The sequence below is a fragment of the Ictalurus punctatus genome, chromosome 5, assembly GCF_001660625.3.
Source record: "Ictalurus punctatus breed USDA103 chromosome 5, Coco_2.0, whole genome shotgun sequence".
NCBI lineage: Eukaryota > Metazoa > Chordata > Actinopteri > Siluriformes > Ictaluridae > Ictalurus > Ictalurus punctatus.
The window spans coordinates 20,816,605-20,831,798 of NC_030420.2; the positions used below are offsets into that span (position 1 = coordinate 20,816,605).

The 15,194-nt window shown below is 38.2% G+C and overlaps 2 protein-coding genes across 2 annotated transcripts in view; one reads left to right on the forward strand and one right to left on the reverse strand.

Annotated features, from left to right (window-relative positions):
• Nucleotides 1-1,376: 1,376 nt before the first annotated feature.
• On the reverse strand, nt 1,377-12,130 carry porcnl (porcupine O-acyltransferase like). Its single transcript, XM_017468886.3, has 13 exons — nt 11,871-12,130; nt 8,853-8,994; nt 7,811-8,003; nt 7,617-7,660; nt 7,312-7,493; nt 7,071-7,201; nt 6,856-6,981; nt 6,181-6,281; nt 5,948-6,024; nt 4,317-4,380; nt 4,139-4,224; nt 1,943-2,044; nt 1,377-1,737 (listed from the first exon to the last, which is right to left on the reverse strand). Exons 2-13 carry the CDS (start codon nt 8,986-8,988, stop codon nt 1,639-1,641), a joined length of 1,341 nt encoding a protein of 446 aa, XP_017324375.1. The 5' UTR covers nt 8,989-8,994; nt 11,871-12,130; the 3' UTR covers nt 1,377-1,638.
• pdzd4 (PDZ domain containing 4) overlaps nt 11,936-15,194 on the forward strand; it is a 34,681-nt gene continuing 31,422 nt past the window's right edge. Inside the window, exon 1 of the mRNA XM_017468885.3 lies at nt 11,936-12,017. The gene's annotated coding sequence lies outside the window, so the exon portion shown is untranslated. The remainder of the gene's footprint in view (nt 12,018-15,194) is intronic.

The window sequence follows — 15,194 nt, forward strand, 5'->3', positions numbered from 1 at the left end:
ACGGGACAGGACAAGGAAAACATAGATCAGAAGGCTACCTTCCTGGCAGAAAACCCAGCAGACTTCTTAACAATCAATAACAAAGTACTCATAGAATCCACTAGGAGTTCTGTCCTACCCATTTGGAGTTATGTCCCTCCTATTAGGCGTCAAGATCCTCCTGTTTGGAGTTATGTCCCTCCCATTAGGAGTCAGGATCCTCCTGTTTGGAGTTATGTCCCTCCCATTAGGAGTCAAGATCTTCCTGTTTGGAGTTATGTCCCTCTCATTTGGAAGTTCAGTAATACCCTTCTCTTTTGCATAACTGTAAAATTGCATATTGATTCTACATAAAAAATCAAAAAGTAAAAAGTACTATTAATCCAAGCCCTAGTAAATACATAAAAGTTTCTGCTCATAACTCAACTGAAGCTAAGATGAAGAAGATCTGTCACTGTGTCACTGTGTGGGAGTTGTTCTGAGTTATTTTATGAAGAAAAACTGCTACAATGTATGAGTGTGAGATTGGTTTTTATAGAACAGTTCTATAAACAAGAAATAAATCTTGTCACAGACGTTTCACAAAATTTCCAAATAAGCCACAGCTGAAGAGTGTTGCATGTTGTCATAGAACACATTTCATTTCAAGCTTGAAATTGTCTTATTCCATTGGCAGATAATTTAGCTTATGTCAAGCCTTTATTTCTAGAAAGAAGCAAAATTATTCCATTGTTGGCTGCCAATAGGTGTTCAGTGGGAATGAGGTCAGGGCTCTGAGCAGGCCACTTGAGTTCCACTCTAACCTTGGCAAACCATGTTTTCATGGACCTTTGTGCATAATGGCATTGTCATGATGGAACAAATTTGGGCCCCATAGATCCAATGAAAAAAAAAAAAAATGCTACAGCATACAATGACATTCTATACAATTGTGCGCTTCCAACATTGTGGCAACAGTTTAGGGCAGAACCACACACAGATCTGATGGTCAGGTGTTCACATACTTTTGGCCATATAGTCTAGCTTAACTTGCAAATATATCATTTGTTGCAGAATTTAACCTACATTGTTTGTTGGTTTGAAAGACAGGATGCGCCAAAGTTTTTCTTCCCTTCTGCACTCTAGGAAATATTTGCTGGGGCAAAATCTCTCCCACCTTAAATACAACCTCATAAGTTGTATATAAGCAAACTTTTGCATATACAAAGTTTCACAGGATTTATTAATGCAGATTTGCACATGTTCACACAGCTAAAAGTGGCATGTGATCCTATTATCTATGGTGTTCCGCCATGTACATATTATCACCCGTTTGAGCACTGGGCTTCATGAGTCCTTCAATACACAGCATTACCAAGCCAAAGCTGCAAAATCAAGCACATCAAGGAATCAGCAGGTGAACCATCATGTTTTATTAGAAAAGAATAAATATCTTTACACTACTGTAAGCTATTTCTGGTCAAATATCAAATGTTGTATCAAAAACTAGGACATTTTAATTATGTCTCATGCCTAAAATATAAAATTTTACAGTATCAGAATAAAGCATGAAAACAAGATGAATGGGCAAATTTCATGGTCACTCAATAGGAGTGGAAAAGCAAAGAAAAGTTTCAGGCTGCCGAGACACGACAATGTTTCACGTTTTCATACGTCGCTTTAAATGAGCCAATAGAAGACCCAGCAGCCTAGCATCACCCAGTGGCTGGCCCAGTTTAGTTCTGACCATGTCTGAATAGTGTGACTAGCCAGGTATCCCTGAAAGACAAAAGAATAAAAAGGTCAGTCTTTTTACACAAAGTAGGATCAATTATTTACAGAATTTTTCCCTCAATCGCTTGGCAGCGATGTATCATTTTTCCTTAATTACTACTATGCAGTGCACATTGATCATAATTAAATTCACAATACCTTTGTGTAAAGTTATTATAAGAAGACAATAAAGAAAACGATAAGGTGGAACCTTTTCATCCTCAGCATCCAGATCAAAGAGTGAGCCCAGATATGTCAGGTGAAATATGGACAATGCACTGAAGAAAAGATTAATCCCATACACCCACACATTCTAGAAAAAAGCACAACACACAGAGATAAAGTGAAATGAGGCGGTGTTTTTTTTGTTTTTGTTTTTTAAAAAAGGCAATAATCACAGTCACTTGAAAAACTTGTACTTAAAGCAAAAGTCTTCACATTTTCAAATAAGAGAGCATTAAATAGCAAATAACGCAACAAATATAATGCAAGTTTTCAAAAATCTGTTTAGGAAACACCTTCTAAAAACACCCCAATAAAATCACTTAACTGAAATGATTTGCTGCATTTCTTAATACTTAATATTAACAAACAATACAATTTTATGTTAACATATGTTAATACATCATGTTATACATTGCATTAACTGATATTTTTTGACAATTAACCAAATTAGTCAAACAATGCTATTACACCCATGAGTGAAAGTAAGAATACAGTGATCAATATTAATGAATAAATGCAAAACAGGTATAATTGATATAGTCTAAACAAAAGCTGGACAAAGCCGACTTTTATGCTGAGGTGTTCGTGCATGAGGAAATGCTCTAGAGTCTAGACCATACAGATAATGCCCAAAGCTAAGATAGGAGAAAAAACATGAGCAAGGACAAAACATCATGAACCATGGAACAGACACATGTACATCAAGAGTGAACAAAGACAGTTACAAAAATCACATTCACTAGAATTGATCTTAAAATGAATAAATCCTGTATGCATTAACAAATAATTGTAGAAAAATCTAAAATAATCCCACAGGTTCTAAACGTTGGGTTCCAGTGTGAGTTTAGTTGATTGTTAAGATTTATTAATGTATTTTACTTACTTACTTATTCTACACAAGGTCGCGAAGAGCCTGGAGCCTATCCCAGGGAACTCGGGGCACAAGGCGGGGGACACACTGGACTGGGTGCCAACCCATCACAGGGCACAATCACACACACACGGACAATTTGGAAATGCCAATCAGCCTACAATGCATGTCTTTGGACTGGGGAAACTGAAGTCCCAAGGAAACTCCCTAAGCATGAGGAGAACGTGCAAACTCTGCACCCACAGAGTGGAGGAAGGAATCGAACCCCCAACCACGGAGGTGCGAGACAAACGTGCTAACCAGTAAAGCTACCAGATTATTACTAATGCAGTAAATGTCAGGTAAAGGAATCTAAACATAAAAACGTTACCAAAACCTTGTAAGCGATACAGCACATCTGGAAACAATTGATCATTTATAACGATACAGAATAACATTCACACTATAGCAAAATGCTTTAGATTATATGTACTGGTTGGCGCTAAACTGTCACTTACTGTGCCTATTGTCCTGGTTTAGTAGTTACTGTATTGCCTTGTGTTGTTTGCACACGTTTGCACTTAATGTAGAACATGTAGGTCTTATTTAGTTCTGTGTCGTCTCATGTGGTTAGTGTGTTGTTCTATATAGCACTATGGTCCTGGAGGAACGTTGTTTCGGCCCACTGTGTACTGTACCAGCTGTATATGGTTGAAATGACAATAAAAGCCACTTGACTTGACTTGCTACTATCTCAGAAATAAAGGAACCAAACTGTACTATTCCTTGTTGCTGGGGTGTACCTTTAGTACTTATTGTTACACCTTTAAAAGTAAAGTATTTATGTAATTATCTATATTAATGTTTGATTGGATAAAAAAATTAATTATTATCTAAATGCATCATGACACATAATTGGACCTTAAAAGCTTTACTCTAAAAGCTAATTAAAAAGGTACACAGGTAAATGATCACTTAGTAAAGGTACAAAAGAATAACCCGTTGGTACCCCATTTATGGCACTAGCCAAGCGACAAGGAAAAGTATGTTTATTTCAGAGCTTTTATGCAGTCGTACCCTATTCTTAATCCATACTCACTGCAGCACTCGCAATCATCAACATTCTTTATTTTGATTTTTATTTATTTATTTATTTTTACCATTATTTTTTAATTTATTTTATTATTTTTATTATTATTATTACTATTATTATTGTAGCTATTGATATTTTTTATTAAATATGTAGGAATGTATGTTCTAATCTGTACACAAAACCCTTCAGTAAAAATATTGAAAAAAAAAAAAATTCAGCGTGTCAAAACATCACTTTACCGTTTTGTTCTGATGCTTGCAGTCATTTAGACAGCGCTTTGACAGTATGCAGGCACTGAAAATGGCTGCTAGTCTCTTTCGAAGAACTGAAAGGAGGACAGAAAGTAGCAGTCACGTTGGTGTATGCAGCATACTCAGCATTAGATTTGCATGAGAAGGAATAAAGTAGGTGTTTTACCATGCTCCACGTAAGTGATAAACCCCAGAGACAAGAGCACTGCTCCTAGATGGAAGCTGAGGCCCTGAAGAGTAATAAAGCAGGGTTATGATTATGGTATTTAAGCGTTTGCAAATTCTGAAAATTCACCACTAGGAGTCTCTAGCTGCACAGCTGTGAAGCCTAACTATGCGTCAGACACTGAAACAGTAAGTCACGACTCTTCACGAATCCTCTCTTACATGTTATGTCATCATCACTGGTTTCTTATGTATTAAGAGACTGAAACCACCCAGCTACACATACACACACCATAATGTCATTTATCAGTTACATGACCTACGGGCTAAATAGGCACTCTGCTCCAACTTCCCTGTTGCCATAGAATGTAACTAAATACAATTAGCAGTGACATCTGGTGGAGATATTAAAAATATATAGAATCAATACCGACAATGACTATTAAGAAAACTATTAAGGTTGACCAATACATTATATCCAGAGGTCTCATTGATGATAATAACAAAAATACTATTTAAAAATACACAAAACACTGAGCTCATGGTTCTGTCTTCTGTACTTTTGTGTAATTTGTACTCTGATTGGACAATGTGTCCATCTATCACTTTTAGTTTCTCCTCCAAACACATTTTAAGGGGAAAAATGAGGATAGTTACAGTTGCATAGCACTTTTCTAGACATTCAACGCGCTTTACATTGTATGTGGGGGACCTCCTCAAACACCACTAGTGTGTAGCATCCACCTGGATGATGTGATGGCAGCCATAGTGTACCAGAACACCTACCACACACCAGCTATTAGTGCAGAGGAGAGAGATGTAACCAATTCAGAGATGGAGATTATTAGGGGGACATGATAGATAAGGGTCAGTGGGGGAATTTCACCAGCACACTGGGGTTATACCCCTATTCTTTTAGGAGAGTGCTGTTTTTACAGTGTAGTGTCCCCGTTGTTATTCTGGGGCACTAGGCCCTACACAGACCACAGGGTGAGTGCCCCCTACTGGTCCTAATACCACATCCAGCAGCAACCTTAGTCTTCCCAAAAGGTCTCCCATCCAGGTATTGGCCAGGCTGAACCCTACTTAGCTGCAGTGGGACACCGGGTGAGAACAGCAGGTTGATATAGATAGAGCAAATAACCCACCTCATTCATGTTCATTACACCTGTGACTGTGTCTGTAACATACCTACTGATGATATATTATAGAAAATTCACCAAAATGGGCTAGGAGATATTAGCCCATTGGAGCTCAGATCTAGGATGTGTGTTGACCTGTATAATCACATGACACGACCATCGCTGATTGGGAGCGTGAATCTACCGCAGGGGCCTCTTTACAGTTAGCCCGGAGCCTAGCTACATACCACTCTGTGTGTTTTCCTTATGACCGCTGGTGGTGCTGTTTCACTTGGTTTTTAAAAAAAAAACAACAACAAAAAACTAAATAATCCGCTTTTAAACATGTTAACTGCAAATAAGAAAAGTGGATGCCAAAAATGAAACCTTGTATTGATTTTTGAAAGATAGGGGGGCTTAGCTCCTCTAGGCCATCGATACAAGTCGCCGATACATCGCCCCTGATAATCAGTATGTTAATTATTCAATTAAGTACCAATTCCATACTCACGTGTAGTAGAGCACTAGCAGTGTACGTCACCAAAATGGCAGGAAAAGTACCAAGTTTCAGTGTACTCTTGAAGACATCTGAGCAAATTAACATTAAATGGTCAATAAGTGAAAAGTCCTCTTTCTAAGGCATCATCAAGTGTGTCCACAACTCAGGGAAATGACATACATCCTACAGCTTTTTAAAAAAAAAACAAATCAATCAATCAGTTATGAGCTTATTGGAGCACTTACATTTGTTTAGCCAACAAGACATAGGCAGGTTCCAAGAAGTGACTACTTCCACCATGGATCTAGGGAATTCAACATTGAGAGGCTTTGCCACTGTAATATCCCTACAAATACATATAATGACCATGAATATTGAGATTATTATTTTGATTATAATGATTATTTTGCTAGTAAAATCAGCTTTTCTGGTAAAAAAAATAATAATAGCGACCAACACAGTGCTTGTGATTATTAATTGTGAAGTTAATAATTAATAATAAATTAACAATTAAAGTTAAAAAAAAAAAAAAGTAAAATCTTTAAAAAAAAAATCTTTTTATTAGAAGTATTTTCCGGATAGTGCTGTTAACGACGTGGTAGTGTAAAAAATGATGTGGAATGCATTCAAGGAAAAATCCACCCAGAACAACTTAGCTTATCAATATTTATAACCAATGTGTGATCTTCAAGAGCGCAAACAGTTTGATTATTAAATTCTGAACAAACCCATTTGGTTTAAACTTACTTCACTGACATGTTGGTCTATTTTCACTTTGGTTACAATTTCCTACATTACCCACAGCCATCTGACTACATGCCATACTTATAATTACAGGCTCTAGTTTTCCTTTTATTGCCGTTAGATTCACTTGATGTTGTAAAAGGGTTGAAAGTGAGAAAGAACCTGTTTTCACTGACCACTTGAGGTTGTCTTTATGCTCAGAAAATCCAGCCCCAGCCATAACCATGGTTGTTTCACTCAGATAGCTAACAAAGTAGTTACTGAAGTGGAAGGACACAGCATTCTCATAGGCATGAAGCCATCTAATGACAAAAACAATATTTCTTTCAACAGCTGTTCTTTAATTTTTTCTGTCAGTGCTTTGTACTTTCACAACAACACAAGAACTGACCTATGAGGTAGCCCATCGACATATATGGGAATGAAGTAAGGGAAGAGATATGGAGCGATGCAGGTGGAGATGACGAGGCAAACCTGACTCTTCATAAAGCTTAGAATAATTTTTGCAAACCAGGCAACAGTCTGCAAAGAAAGGATTTAAAAACCACATTACTGCCAATATCCAAAATCTTCACCCTTTACAATATTAGCACAACATTTATGCAATAGTAAGTAACTGAGGAAGGGATTACCATTTTACGGCCATCCACAGCATCTCTGTAGCTGCTGAAGCTAATCCATGGGCCAAAGATGACTGTTCCTACAAAGCATATGTAGCCAAGGAAGTCCAGCATTGTAGGAAAGGAGGACACCACCCCTCTGTCAAGGTCAAAAGCCAGAGAAATGGCCTTCATGGCCACCACCATCTGAGAGCCTGGATTCATCCAGCATAGAGTATTATGGGGAAAATATTTAAGCAGTCCCTTTTTTCATAGACCAGACAAATTATATGAATTGATTTAACTATAGCGTGCCAACAGATGCATGTATTACCAACCTCTCATCTTATGCCAAGTTTCTGCATCTATCATATGCAGCTCTCTATGAGGGAGAGAAAAAAGTCATTACATTTCAATAAAATAATATTATTTAGTAGAAGATGTCAAGGCATTGTGAGAAATTAGTATAAACAACACTCTTGGCCATTCCAAATAATGAATAAAGCTCCAACAAAGTCTACTTAGCACATACCCCATGAGCATGTAGATGAGGATAGCCAAGGAAAGAAAAACTCCTCGGTTGCTGGAGCTTCGGCAGAGGAAGAGGATGAGGTAGCAGACGAGGCTGAGCGTGATCACCCATATCATGTTTAGCTCAAAGAACACATACAGCACATAAAGGCCCCCTGCCAATGAACTCAGATGCTTCACATGAACTGAAAAACCTGCAGAAAAATACAATTAGAGTCGAGTGCACACCCATACAAATTATTAATCCACCTCTCAAAACACCCGCAAGAAAATGCATACAAAAAAACCAAACACATTTGTAAGTGCTGCTGAGGTTTTGTGAATTTACATATAAGGAGACTCACCTCAGTGTACACCTCAACTGATGGACTTCAAACGTTACAACTGGTATGAGTTACTGCAACTTTATATGGATCAAAACTTTAAATCGTTGTCAAGTTAAATAGCTTCTTTATTTTAATTACACGCAGGAAATTAATAGACATTTTGTGAAATTCAGCCATTTTATATTAAATGACCTGGAAGAAATCGATGGAAAATAAATCCATAAATGAACTAGATATTCAATTAAGACCACCATAGAGTTAGTGTGTGCCTGTGGTGGCCAATGAGCTGCAATGGCCGAGTTGCATTATCGGAAAGGTTTAGTGCTTAGACGTTTAGGGAGTGCTCATTTAATCATTTGTCATTTTTTTTATGGGGGTTTGTGGGCATCACTAAATGCAAATCAGCTGTGCCATAAACACACTTAGTAATTTACAGGCCATTGGCATTTATTCACATATGATGTAACCAAAACGTTTGTATTTTAATGCAAGAAAAAATCAAACCAGAATAGTCAGTCTGTTCAAATCCATACGGCGCTCGTGGAAAAGTGGTTCATTTTCTGATCTAGTAATTAGAAGATTATGAGTTTGAGGATTGCCAGAAAACCACCGTTATGCCCCTGAGCAAGGTTGTTAACCCTTAATTGCTCACTTTGGGTAAAAGTGTCTCCAAAATAGTATAAATAGAAATAAAGAGCAAATGCAAATGTAACTCACCCAGTCTGCAGATAATGCGGCAGAGGCAGCAGACAAGCAGCAGCTGCCACACCTGTTCCAGGCCTTGCCAAGCAGTAGGCACAACACAACCTTCAGCAAGAAACCACAAGAACTCCTGCCTGCCAAATGACTCCATGGCAACCTGCAGAGAATTTTGTTACACACACACACACACACACACACACACACACACACACACACACACACACACACACACACACAGAGAAAAAGGAAAAAGGTGCAGAGCAGCCTGCTTTCAGTGGTCTTTACCAGTTCAGTAACTAATATGTGCAATTTTCACATGAGCCAAATATGCCACATCTTATAAAATATGCATGCCAGGCCAGGCCAGTCTTATGGAAACATAAATTGCTTTTTTTCATGCTTTTCGGTTTGTATTTATGTTTTATACGCCCATTCTTTGCATATCTGTCCTAAACCTTTTATCTGTATTCAAGCCTGCCTCAATATCTACAGATGGATGACAAATTAAAAGCATCTTAAGATGTTGGGCCAAAACAAATCGCCATAACAGCGTCAATGCACATTTTCATATATTCTACAAGTCTCTCTAACTGTACTTGAGGCATAAACACCATTCTTAAAAAAACAATTTGTCAGTTGATGGTTTCATAACAGTGGTGGAGAGCGCTGTCTGACATGTCAATTCAAGGGGACAAGTGCACTCAAACCACTGCCTGCAAAATGCCTCCCACACTATAACAGAGACTCTGGTTTGTATTGTTCATGGGTCATATTGCTTTTGAGCAGCTGAGACAGATTATGTTGTTTGAAATTACCAGTGCTGAATACATCTATGTTTTTGGGGAAAAGTAAAAACAAACAAAACCACTTCTCATTTTGGGATGTTCCCATGCTTCTATCAGCAGGGGTAAGATAAAGTAGACTGAATTCATTTATTATCTTTATTTGATAAGCTGATGACAGTTGACATTTCACCATATTTTGTAATCTATTCAAAATAAAAAAATATTCCCTTGAGAAGCACGCATATAAAATGTCATGTTGTAAGAAGAACATTTCAGTAAGGTTCCATTCATCAATCCATCCATTTTCTACTTATCTTACACAGGGTCATGGGTGAGCCTTTCCCAGGGGACTTAGGGGACAAGGTGGGGGACACACAAAGAGGTGCCAACCCATCACAGGGCACAACTGCACACATCCTCAAACAGACAATCAGCCTTCAGTGCATGCATGTCATTGGACTGGGGGAGGAAACCAGAGTACCCAGTGGAAACCCCTGAAACATGGGGAGAATATGCAAGCTCCGTGCAGAGGATCAGGTCAAGTTCAGGGAATCGAACCCCCAACCCTGGAGGTGCGAGGCAAACGTGCTAACTCCAAGTTTGACCTGAAAATAACACATTGGTTCATTTTTCATCATCTGGATATGGGCACTATTTTAAGCCACCCTTCATCCACAAACATGAGGTTGTCTCAATGATCAGATATCTTAAATATACTAAAACTTTATATGTACGCTTAATGGATAAGGCAGTTGTAGTTTCCTAATGTTCTTTAAGCTGGACATCTGCTACTGAGCAGAAGGTTGCAGGTTCAAATCTCAGGACTGGTGTCTCTCATAGATTCTCTATGGGGTTCAGGTCAGGCGAGTTGGATGGCCAATCAAGCACAGTAATACCATGGTCAGCAAACCAGTTACTAGTAGTTTTGGCACTGTGAGCAGGTGCCAAGTCCTGCTTGAAAAGGAAATCAGCATCTCCATAAAGCTTTTCAGCAGATTGAAGAATGAAGTGCTCTAAAATCTCCTGGTAGATGCTGCATTGACTCTCAACTTGAGAAAACACAGTGGACCAACACCAGCAGATGACATGGCACCCCAAATCATCAATGACTCTGGAAAATTCACACTGGACTTCAAGCAACTTGGATTCCTCCAGACTCTGGGACCTCGATTTCCAAATGAAATGCAAAACTGACTTTCATCATCCCCATGATTGTGGTTGTGTATACTGAATGAGACTGAGAGATTAAAGGCTCAGGAAAGCTTTGTAGGTGTTTTGAGTTAATTAACTGAATAGAACTCTCCTCAGGTCGACATTTCTGTATTATATATTCTTTATTCGAGTATTTTGAGATATTTGAAATATTCCACTTTAAGTGTAATGAATCTAGAATATCTGAAAGTTCCGCTTTTTGAATTAAATTATGGAGAAAAAAAACCTTTTCCACGATATTTTATTATTTTTTTTAGATGCACCTGCAAGACACGAAACGTTTTATATCCCATTAATGGCATTTTTAAAATTATTATTATTGTACAGTTAGATTAAACTGGCATTATTTACACTTGTTTTTGATGTACTGAGGTTTAGATTATGAGGCTTATTTTTAGAGTTCCTATTAAAACACAGTAATGTGATTGGTGTCCCCAAGCTCTTCCTTGTTGCTCATCTTTAGGTAATGAAAACCATTAGGCCATTTTCCATTAGGTGTTCATCCACAAACATGACACTGTCTCAATGATCAGATATCTTAAAATTACTAATCAAACTTCATATGTACAATTAATGGATAAAGCAGTTGTGGTTTCCTAATGTTCTTTAAGCTGGGCATCTGCTACAGAGCAGAAGGTTGCGGGTTCAAATCTCAGTTCTGCTTGATAGTTGCTGTTGCAGCCTTGAGCAAGGCCTTTAAACCTGGATTCTGTACATCACTTTAGTGTCAGACTAAATAAAATAAATAGGATCACGTGTCGGTCAGATAAGCTAAGCGCACTTTATTGACCGATTTAAAGAAGTTGCTTCAGTTTGGAGTAACATGGACGCCTAGTTTCTGTTAAGGAATATGCCTGTTACTTTAATTCCCTTCAACTTCCAGTGTGAAAAAGTCTCATGTGTGGTGTCCGTTTATGCTTTAACAAAGTGGAAAAACTAAAAAAAAAAATCAGCTAATAAACGTTTAAATAGCAGCACAAAGACTAGAGAGGACATGTTCAAGGAGCGGTGTATTCATTTCAGCCGCTTCTCTTACCACACTTCAGCGACAGTCCTGCCAGGAAGTCAAACCCGGAAGTGAAGTTAGGGAAATACGCCAGGATTCAGAACACGTTATCCAACCAGTCCAGATATTTTTCTCGCACAGGGGGAACAACTGTACACATCTGTAACATTTACAGAGGTAAGAGTAAAGTGTAGCACGCAGTTGAACATGGTGAATTTCAACCGAACTTGATTCCACGTCGCGGCGGAGCAGCCAATAGTTGTGTGAGTGCCTTCCAGTCTGAACAGCAGAGCTCATGTTACACACGTCTCCTCCTGCCCATGGAGAAATACAGCACATCACCCACAATTACTTTTTCCTTCCATACTTTTATTGCGCTACATCGTCTTTAAAAAAAAAAAAAGACACGTCAAAGGAATGTATTCGAGGGTAAATCCCCTTTTAGTGATATTATTCTTTTCTTTTTTTTCCTTTTTTTAAATGATGTGCAACCTCCAATATGCACCCTTCTCAATCCACCTATGAAGCAGAGAAAACATAGGTGAAAGAAGGGGAAAACAACAACAATATACATAACAACAGTAATAGTAATAATGAAAATAATAATCATCATCATCATCTTAATCATAATGAACACAGTATAGTCCCTTCCCAACCGAATAGCATCTACACATCAAGACAGGTTGGCAGACAAACAGACAGACTGAAAACAACAACAACAACAAAAAACAATAGAAACCCTCATAGAATTTGTATTGATTTTAATAGTTATAATGGGAATTGTTTTAGTTTTAATGGAAACTGTAATGGTCCCTGTGGGTCTCTACTAGGGATGGGTGATATGGACTTAAAACTATATCGCGATATTTTCTGGTATTTATTGCGATAACGATATTAGTGGCGATATAAATATAGTACTATTCACCACTGTTTTTGCCTACATGTGATCGCTGTGATCTTGAGAGCCTCAAAAACACAAACATTGATCTAAAAGTAAAACTGAATTTCTATAAGCAAACCAGTTCCAGATTTTAGAGGCAGCTCCTCCTTTAGCGATAAACTCCTCCTCAGCTTCACGTCCGCCTTCCACCATACTTGTTTTCGCTCTGCACGTGAGTTCGATTGGGTCGCAGGCTGTCGCACACAGAAATATGTCATCAATTAGGCTTTATTGTTATTATCATGGGAAAATCAATAAAAGACAGCGGTTTTTGAGATCGGGAAGTTGAAGCAGATGATGCACAGAGTTACTTGTCATCATAATGGCTTATCTGCAGTATTTACACACTTATTCGGTTGACTGAGGAAATGAAAAGCAGTGTGAAAGTAGCACTACTTACATGTATGCTTTAAATGTTTTGAATTTTCATTTTTATTTTGAATATAATCCATTACAATCTATTCTCTATTAGAGTTTTTTTATTCTTGAACTTTCAACCCATAAATCCTAAACTAGTTACATTGCGTTACAATATGACACCAAACGTTTGATATCCTTTTAATGGCAGATTATTTTATTTATTTATTTATTTTCATAGTTCGATTAAACTGGCATTATTTTCACTTGTTTTCAATGTATTGAGGTTTAGATTATGAGGTTTATATTTAGAGTTTCTATTATAAACACAGTAATGTGATTGGTGTCCCCAAGCACTTCCTTGTTAGAACATGGCTCGTTAAAATCTTTCAGTAATGAAAACCATTAGGCCATTTCCCATTAGGTGTTTTTGTTTTTTGTTTTTTTCCTAAGCAGAGATCACTTAAAATCCATTTAGTGACCAGTAATTTGGGCTTATAACAATAACGACTATAAGAGTGATTACAACTTTGGTAACATTTAATGTTACACTCCGGCTACACCTCATGGACTCCGCTATGGACCCCGCTATGGACCACCACAGCCATAAAGCATTGGTTACATTAGCCAAAGTACAGTGCATAAATGAAGTGTATGCTAACACATGCAACATGATGAGCAACCAAACAGAATTAAATGTTAGCCTACATATTTAAAAAAAACAACAACAAAAAAAAACATAACATTAATATATTTAAAAATGACATAAATGTTATAATGCAATACATAATAATTGTTTAATGCGAGACTTAGTGTCTATGTTCGCTATACTAACATGAGGTTCATGTGATAGCCCTTACACCTATCACTATTTACTACATGATGCCATCTGTATGTTCACCTAATGATCACTGGACATATGTACCTCATTTCTCTGTACAATGCACCTTCAATATTTGTACACCTTGTTATTTGCACTGAGCTGGTCTCTACTTTCTCTACCTCAAACCTTTGCATAGAACATACTATTGTACATATATATATATACAGTATCTCACAAAAGTGAGTACACCCCTCACATTTTTGTAAATATTTGATTGTATCTTTTAACGTGACAACACTGAAGAAATGACACTTTGCTACAATGTAAAGTAGTGAGTGTACAGCTTGTATAACAGTGTAAATTTGCTGTCCCCTCAAAATAACTCAACACATAGCCATTAATGTCTAAACCACTGGCAACAAAAGTGAGTACACTCCTAAGTGAAAATTTCCAAATTGGGCCCAAAGTGTTAATATTTTGTGTGGCCACTATTATTTTCCATCACTGCCTTAACCCTCTTGGGCATGGAGATCACCAGAGCTTCACAGGTAGCCACTGGATCCTCTTCCACTTCTCCATGACGACATCACGGAGCTGGTGGATGTTAGAGACCTTGTGCTCCTCCACCTTCTGTTTGAGGATGCCCCACAGATGCTCAATAGGGCTTAGGTCTGGACACATGCTTGGCCAGTCCATCACCTTCACCCTCAGCTTCTTTAGCAAGGCAGTGGTCGTCTTGGAGGTGTGTTTGGGGTCGTTGTCATGTTGGAATACTGCATACTGATCATGCTCTGCTTCAGTATGTCACAGTACATGTTGGCATTCATGGTTCCCTCAATGAACTGTAGCTCCCCAGTGCCGGCAGCACTCATGCAGCCCCAGATCATGACACTCCCACCACCATGATTGACTGTAGGCAAGACACACTTGTCTTTGTACTCCTCACCTGGTTGCTGCCACACACGTTTGACACCATCTGAACCAAATAAGTTTATCTTGGTCTCATCAGACCATAGGACATGGTTCCAGTAATCCATGTCCTTAGTCTGCTTGTCTTCAGCAAACTGTTTGCAGGCTTTCTTGTGCATCATCTTTTGTAGAGGCTTCCTTCTGGGACGACAGCCATGCAGACCAATTTGATGCAGTGTGCAGCGTATGGTCTGAGCACTGACAGGCTGACTCCCCACCCCTTCAACCTCTGCAGCAATGCTGGAAGCACTCATACGTCTATTTC